Below are 7,773 nucleotides of genomic sequence, written 5' to 3' on the forward strand. Positions count from 1 at the left end.
TTAAATAAGAATGCTTTATTTACTCAGGTACGGATTTCTTTTTGCTGGCAAGACAAAGAATACAGAATGTTTACCTCCTGGGGAGCTAAATAGAAGACCTATTTGCTGATCAATGAAATTGAGAGAAAGGCATCAAATATGATTAAACTTGCTATTATGTTCTCTTAAGTAACAAATCTCTCTTGTTTTCCTAGTTTTCAATCTGAAGAGATAAGGATTCTTGCTAAATTGTTTTCTTCGTGGAGCAAACCCATCTTAATGCATCTAAAGTGTGAACATCTGTGTTTCTATAGACATTGAGGTTTGTGAAATCGGTTTTATGTAATTGTGGGCAGTCATAAAACAGTCAGTGATGCTAACAGGACAGAAACTGTACCCTTCAACTCTTCAGATCCAAACGGACTTAAATGGAACTTGCTATATTGTTCTTTCCTGACTTAAGCCGAATCCTTTGTTTCAACAATAAAAAAAATTCAAAAAGCCAAATCACATAAATGGGATTTCAAAAGTCTGCAAAATTGAAACACTCTACAGTCTTGTGTTTTCACAAAACCTTAGTCCTCAGGCTTCCTGAGGTTGGTCATAAAGAATTCACAAATAGGACAGGTTAGGCTTGCGTTGCTACTTCTGAAAATGTGTGGAGGGCACTTTTCTATTTATTTCAATTAATAATAATCGCCATGTATTTAGACCCTGTTAATATTTTAAGTACCCCGCTAGCTGCTTTGCAAACATTTACTCAATCCTTACAGAAACCTGCAAGGCAGGCATTATCTCTGCTTCACAAATGAGGACGCAGGTTCGGAGTGGTTCCTGGCCACACACACTATGACAGATGACCACGTACCACCCCAACAGCTACCGCCTTGCAACTGAATCTCGGCCTCAGCACAAATGCCCAAATTTATTTCTCAAACATTAATCAAACTCTTAGTCATTTATGGTAAAATACTGTAAATGCTTGTCCTCAGATATCAGAGTTTAAGACAAGTTGGACAATACTACCTAACACACAAAGGCAAAAAGATGGCTTAGATCAGGGTCATAGAAAAGCCAATGTTCTCCCCCTTTTTGAAAGCCGAAAAATCACCCCAAATGCTTCTTAAGTCTTTTGTTAACTTCTGCTTTACTTTTTAATCCCATAACAATACGGAAAGACTTCTTTGCCTCACCAGCATCAGGCATACTACCACAATTGTGAAAGAAGCAATGATCCCCATGTAATGCTGTTACCTATCTACTGCCCTCTGCATTTGCAGCAGCTCTAATTGGCCTTTTCTGGCTGCACATTCCTAATTTGTATCTCTATAGTCTTCATAAAATATATTTTGAATCTCTAAATGAGACCAGAAATCCTGATCAATTTAGGAGTCTTGACCTTCTGCTCCTTGCACTGGCAGGGAAAAAAAAAAAAATAGGGGTTAGGAGCATAAAAAATAACTTGTTACTTTACAAAGCATCATTTCCATTGGACAGACGAACACGGAGGATCCGTGCATCCCATAAGTCAAGGGGCAAAAGAAAACTGTCAAGATTGTAAGTAAGGAATCCCAGTCTCCAAAGCCACACTGTCCCTGCACAGTGGCTCAGACTCAGGGGCTTACGTACTAGAAAAAGAACCCAGTTTCTGATCTGACCAGGAATTATATAATGAGAAAACTGAAGGGAAAAGACTATTGGTCAAAAAATTTTTAATTTTTGTTTAAAGTTCATTATTTCTGCAAGAGACAGAGACCTCACAAATGGGGGTGAGGGAAGAGAAAGAACTCCAAGCAGGCTCCAGGCAGAGCTCCGTTGTCGAGTCTGACCTCACGAAACTGTGAGGTCATGACCTGAGCCAAAACCAGGAGTTGGAGGCTTAACCAACCCAGCCACACAGGCGCCCCTATTTGTCAAGAGTTTTTAAACAAAATTCAAGAATTCTACCTCTTAATCTGGCTTTGGCCAAGTCAACAGGATCCTATCACTGGACTACCAAGGTGGTCGAACAGAAGACATACAAGCATTAAAATGCCTAATCTCTACACTGAACACCGTAAAAACTCTATCCCATTCCTATCCTATGTTGCAGTTCCTCTTGCAGAGCAGAAACCTCGTAGCACATTTCCTACCATCTTCTAGGAAATCGTCACAAGTCTGTGAAGAAAGATAAGCTAGAAAGAAAGAACTTTATATGACAGTCAATACAGCAGCCACCAGTCACGTGTGGCTACTAAGTGCTTGGCACGTGGTTAGTGCAACTAAGGAACCAGATTTTAAATTTCATTTGATCTTACTATAAAATTTAAATAGCCACAGGTGACTAGTGGCTACTGGACTAGCCAACGTAGTTCTAAATACTATAGAAGTTAATTTTCAGCAAATAAAAATGTGTTTACAAAAACTGAGTCCTTTCTTAAGACCCACCAAAACAGCCAGGAAATCACATAATTTGTTCAAAAAGAATCTTTCTCTGGGTAACTCCCTGAGGCCAATAACGAATTATTGCCACCCACTGAGGCAAGAGGAAATAGGGAAACTCGATGGCTAGCTTAGCTTCAAGCTCTCGGGTGTCCTTATTCCCAGAATTTCTCTTTATGTTTTCTTTTGAAGCCATTCCAATCTTACCTTAAATCAAAAACCATTTCTTCTCCATGGTCGGCAGCATCTCCCCTGGGCAGATATAATGAGCTGGTGGTCAGGGCCTTCGCCTCCTCTAACCTGGGAGGTTGACTTTCTCCAGACATTATGGCAAGCAAACCAAAGAAACTCTGTAGCCACACCTTAATTGTGATGGTCCGGCAAGAAAAGAAAATAATAATAATAATAATAATAATAATAATAATAAAAAAACAGGCTTTGGGACTCAAGAGGAAGACGGAGGTGGGACTGAAAAGGAAGAGACGAGGGCCATTTCCCCCGGACCCTTTTTCCAAGTCCACCCATGAGGGAAACCATCAACGTCAGGAGGCTCGAAAGACTTTTCTGGGTGCATCTTCCGATGCTGAGCGAGATAGGCACTTCTGCTGAAGCATCTGTCACAGTCGGCGCATTTGTAAGGCTTCTCTCCCACGTGGGTCCTCCGGTGCCTGATGAGGTTAAAGCTCTGGCTGAAGCACTCGCCACAGTCAGGGCACTGATAAGGTCTCTCCCCCGTGTGCGTCCGCTGGTGAATCACCAGGGTGGAGCTCTGGCTGAAGGTTTTCCAACACTCCGGGCACCTGTACGGCTTCTCTCCTGTGTGTGTTCTCTGGTGTCTAATGAGGTGGGAGCTGAGGCCAAAGCGCTTCCCGCACTCACAGCACTTGTAGGGCTTCTCCCCCGGCGGCAGTCGGCGCTCTGGCACGGCTCCGCAGCTCCGGCTCGAGCCTTCCTCTTCGCGTTCGGGGCCTTCGCGGGGCCCCTCTCCCGCGTGCGTCCTCCGGTGCGCGAGCAGGTTCGAGCTCCGGCTGAAGCTCCTCCCGCACTCCGGGCACCGATAGGGCTTCTCGCCTGTGTGAACCCGCTGGTGCTTCAGGAGGGTCGAATTGCAACCGAAGCTCTTCCCGCACTCGAGACACCTGTAGGGCTTCTCCCCCGTGTGGGTCCGCTGGTGGCGGATCAGGCTGGAGCTCTGACTGAACCTCTTTCCGCAGTCGGGGCACTTGTACGGCTTTTCTCCCGTGTGAATCCTCTGATGCTCCTGGAGGACGTAGCTGTGGCTGAAGCACTTCCCACAGACGGGACATTCGTAGGGCTTCTCGCCCGTGTGCGACCTGTGGTGCTGGACCAGGTGGGAGCTGCTACTGAAGCTCTTCCCACACTCGGGGCACCTGTAGGGCTTCTCGCCCGTGTGGGTCCGCTGGTGGATGATCAGGTGGGAGGTGTTGCTGAAGCTTTTCCCGCACTCGCCACACCGGTACGGCCTCTCGCCCGTGTGCGTCCGCAGGTGCTGAATCAGGTGAGAGCTGCTGCTGAAGCACTTGCCGCACTCCGAGCATTTGTAAGGCTTCTCCCCGGAGTGGGTCCTCCGGTGAATCCGCAGATGAGAGCTGTTACCGAAGCTTTTCCAACATTCAGTGCACTTGTAGGGTTTGTCCCTGGGGGTCGAATGCTGCTGGGCAGAGGCCCGGCCGCGATCCCCGGGCGCCCAGCCCCAGCGGCTGGGTTTCTCTTCCTCCCCGCCGCTCGAATGTCCCGGAGCCTCTGACTTGCCATCCTTCTCACGGGACTCACCGCACCAGATCCCGCTGCCTTGGGACCAGGTCAGTGGGATTTCTTCTGTGTCCTCATGCTTCCAATGTTGTGGGCCATCTCTCTTAGCCCATTTGGGGGCGCTCTCTTTATCTGCTTTGGAGTTGTTGTGTTGAACACTTTCCAAATGCTTCTTACTTGCATCTCCTGCAAGAATAAACAAATATTCTAAACATATTCCCTCATCTCTACCAGAGGAAGGAAACTCTGAACTGCAATGGGAGAGAGGGAATAACCAAGTAAAACCTCATAAATTCATTTAGATTAAAAGAAGCTTTTAAAGGCTATTTTACTCTTTTAAGGGCTCATTAGAAGCAGGTGAATTTTCTGCGCTTAGAAACAACACTAACGAAGTATTTAAACGGTTGTCAGCAATCGCCAAGGGGGATATTCATCCAAAAAAACCTTCATTAAGCCTGATTCTAGAATACTTCAAAGAAAATGGGGGAGCTGAATAGGGGAGAAACTGAACAGGACACATTCTAAGGTGAAAACTTGACAAGACCTTAGTTAAAATCTGAGAAAATATAGAAATAACAATAGTACCTACTATTTAGTAAGAACGATAGTGTGCCATATAGTCTCTTTAATACTAAGAAATATGAGACAGATATTATTCATTTTTCTTAACGATGAGAAAAGAGAGGCTGTAAAGGTTAACACAGCTTGTAAGCAAGAGAGCAGGAATCAAATTCAAGTCTGTCCCATGCAAATGCCCTGTTCTTTCTCCACACTCTGTGGCACAACTTCTTTGAATTTCCAGTGGGTTCGGATAATCTTCTTGGTCCCTCACCTGTAAAAGGGCTTTTCACACTCTCCCTCTCCGTGAAGCCATTAGAATCTGAGATCAACAGGCTTTGCTCTCGCTCCATCAGCGGTGGGCCCCGTTAGGGATCAGAAACCCTGTGGAAAGAAACAAGTTATGTTTGCAGGCTCTTGCTATAATGTACTCTTCTTTGCTTTCAATCATTGCAATAATATCAACTGTGGACACAGAATGTTCTGTGGACCAGAATGAAAATTGAAAAACATGGTCTTTAGAAGTCCTTTCAGAAAAAAAAAAAAAAAATCTTACCTCAGATGCAAGTGTTTAGAATTGAGGGTTAACCCAATTTACTTTCTCCAAGGAAGTAAGAAATTAAAAAAAATTAAATCTTCACATTAACGTCTGAGCATCAAGCTTCAAAAATAGAATGAATACTAATACTTTGTCCACTCAGAGTTCAGAAACGCTTTTAATTGAAAACACAAAGTAGTTTTGGAAAAGGTAACAAGACTTCAAAAACTCAGCATGTAAGTATACAGTGCAGTTAAAGAGAGCACCCTGTTTAGAAAGAAGGTGGCCCTTGACAGAAGGATGAAACCTTTGAAGTTCAATTTCAAAAGAAAGTTAGAATTTCTATAACCATTAAAAAAAAATTAGGACAAGGTAGGGCCAGAAAAAAGTATAGCCGATAACCCCTAAATATAAAAGGGAAGCTAATAAACTCTTCCTGGACTCCTACTTATTCAGTCGATCATAATCACAATATCCCTTTTAGCCTAAACTTTATCTCCTAGAGCCAACTACAATCCTTGACCTACTTTAAGAGACTGGAAAGCGTGATCTGTCACTGGAAGGTGATAGACGGGCTTGGAATCCATTTCAGGATATAAAGAACAGCACAAACCGGGAAAGGGAAACGCCTACAATAAGGACGCACAAAGGCACACATACAGAAAGCAAAATAATGGTATTTTCGCCTAATTACTGCCTGTTATGTGCCAGGCACTGGGCTAAATACTTGACACATAATATTTCTTTTAATTTCCACAAGAGCCCTTGGAGGTGTATGAGTAGTAACTAGCATGTTATTGATTACAGAGGAACAAAAGACATTAAGAAACCTTCCAAAGGTCACAACCAGGAAGGGGTAGAGCAGGATTCAGTCGCAAGCCTGTCTGGAGAGTTCACACCCCTCTTACAGTTAACACTAGAGCAGGAAACAAGCTGGGTGTAACCCCAAACTGCAGATAAATCTCAAAGAGAACCTTTAATCTGGAAAACAATAACTGGACTTTTTTTTTTTTTTTGAAGATTTCTATCTCTAGACGTGATACCTACACGGAGGATCATCCTCTGGGCGTCCTCAGCAACCAGGGATTTGTTACAAGGAAAGGTGAAACTATTCTAAATTACAAAGAGCCCCAGCGTTTGAGCAGGGGAAGGGGGCACCCCACACACCTCAGAGGAAAAACTGTTCAAATGGAGTACCATGTTTTGCTGTCTGAGTTACAGATTTCCATCAAAGTCTTTACAAACGAAGAAAGGAGTCTGGGGGGACAGAACCCAGTGCACCACGTTCCCTGCTAAGAAACGATGAACTCTGGTAGCAGGGGGTCTCCGGAGCACGGGCTCAGCAAAAACAGTACTCAACGGTATTCATGCCATAAGTGGTATCACAAGGCTGTTCCTTAGATCTGAGACGTCACTCCACAGAGAAGGGCTGTCTGCACTGTCCTAGAAGCGGAGGGGCTTAGGATGGGACCATGCTTTGGATTAGAAAATCTTCCCCAAAAAATGCACTGCCTGAAGCTCGGCTTTAAGAACCTCTGGCAGGGGGCGGGGGCTGGGTGCACTGCGCGGTGAAGTTCCAGGCCAGATCAACAAGCTCCTTTAAGGGACCCGGCAGGCGAGGGGGGCGAGGGAGGCGCGGTGGCCGCTGCGGCGGGGAGACGCTGGGCCTCGGCCCCCTCGCAGCCGCGGGGTCCCTCTCCGGGCGTACACGGCAGCCTGGGTGGCCACTCCTCCTGCCCGCAGCCCTCGGCTCCCTTCCCCCCGAGAAGGAACTCACTGTTCTGGGGGCCACACACAAGGCGCCCAGCACCCCAGCAGGCCCAGCTGTCCCGGAGCAAGGAGCCCCCAGCTCCTCTTGACCCCACCAACCCAGGGTCCTAAACTCTCCAGCCCGGAAGACAGAAACAGGAAGTTACCCTAGCGCCCCCCCCCCCCCCGGCTGGCTTTTGTGGGGGGAGGGAGCCTCTCTAGGAATCAGGGATGACCAGCTCTCGTTGGTCTTAACCCTTAAGGTCCCGGACCAGAAGGGGCGTGCTGGTGGATTTCCTTCTCTCAAGCTGTCTGTCGTTTGTTCGCTTGATTCTCACTCCTCACACTTGTCAGGCGCCTTGTAATAGGGGGTCCCATCGGAACGAATGTTTTCCCTTCATGACATCATTGGATTTATCATCATCAGTAGAAGAAAACTAAATGGAGTGTGTGTGTGTGTGTGTGTGTGTGTGTGTGTGTGTGTATTTAGCTACCTGTGAAACAGTTGGACAGTTAGGGCATCCACCCACCTATAAAACAATTCGTTTACAGGGCACCGTTACTAATAACACTCGCAGAAGCATCTATACTCTGGTATTTCGTTACAGAGAAAATGGAAGGCAGTCCTTTCATCTCCCCCATAGCAAGCCTACAAATCTACTTATGTCTGCGCCCGAGCCACTCTCTTTCTTCCCTTCTGTTACAACAGAAGCATCCGTCCTTCACATTTAAAAGGAGCCCTTTACTGCTACTCA

General features: G+C 45.9%; 1 protein-coding gene across 4 annotated transcripts; it reads right to left on the reverse strand.

Moving 5' to 3' along the window:
* ZNF572 (zinc finger protein 572) lies at positions 1-7,148 on the reverse strand. 4 transcript variants are annotated; one of them, XR_005528417.1, is made up of 4 exons: positions 6,317-7,148; positions 5,006-5,115; positions 2,608-4,359; positions 1-1,393 (listed from the first exon to the last, which is right to left on the reverse strand). XR_005528417.1 is itself a non-coding variant. In XM_039232017.1 (3 exons), exons 2-3 carry the CDS (start codon positions 5,082-5,084, stop codon positions 2,846-2,848), a joined length of 1,593 nt encoding a protein of 530 aa, XP_039087948.1. In that variant the 5' UTR covers positions 5,085-5,115; positions 7,047-7,148; the 3' UTR covers positions 1-2,845. The 4 variants fall into 4 exon arrangements, 3 of the variants coding, with proteins under 3 accessions (XP_039087948.1, XP_039087947.1, XP_039087946.1); XM_039232017.1 differs by having other exon boundaries at positions 1-4,359; positions 7,047-7,148; XM_039232016.1 differs by having other exon boundaries at positions 1-4,359; positions 6,437-7,148.
* Between the last annotated feature and the right edge of the window lie 625 nt (positions 7,149-7,773).

This window comes from Hyaena hyaena, unplaced genomic scaffold (genome assembly GCF_003009895.1).
Source record: "Hyaena hyaena isolate Hyena2069 unplaced genomic scaffold, ASM300989v1 scaffold_62, whole genome shotgun sequence".
Classification (NCBI taxonomy): Eukaryota; Metazoa; Chordata; class Mammalia; order Carnivora; family Hyaenidae; genus Hyaena; species Hyaena hyaena.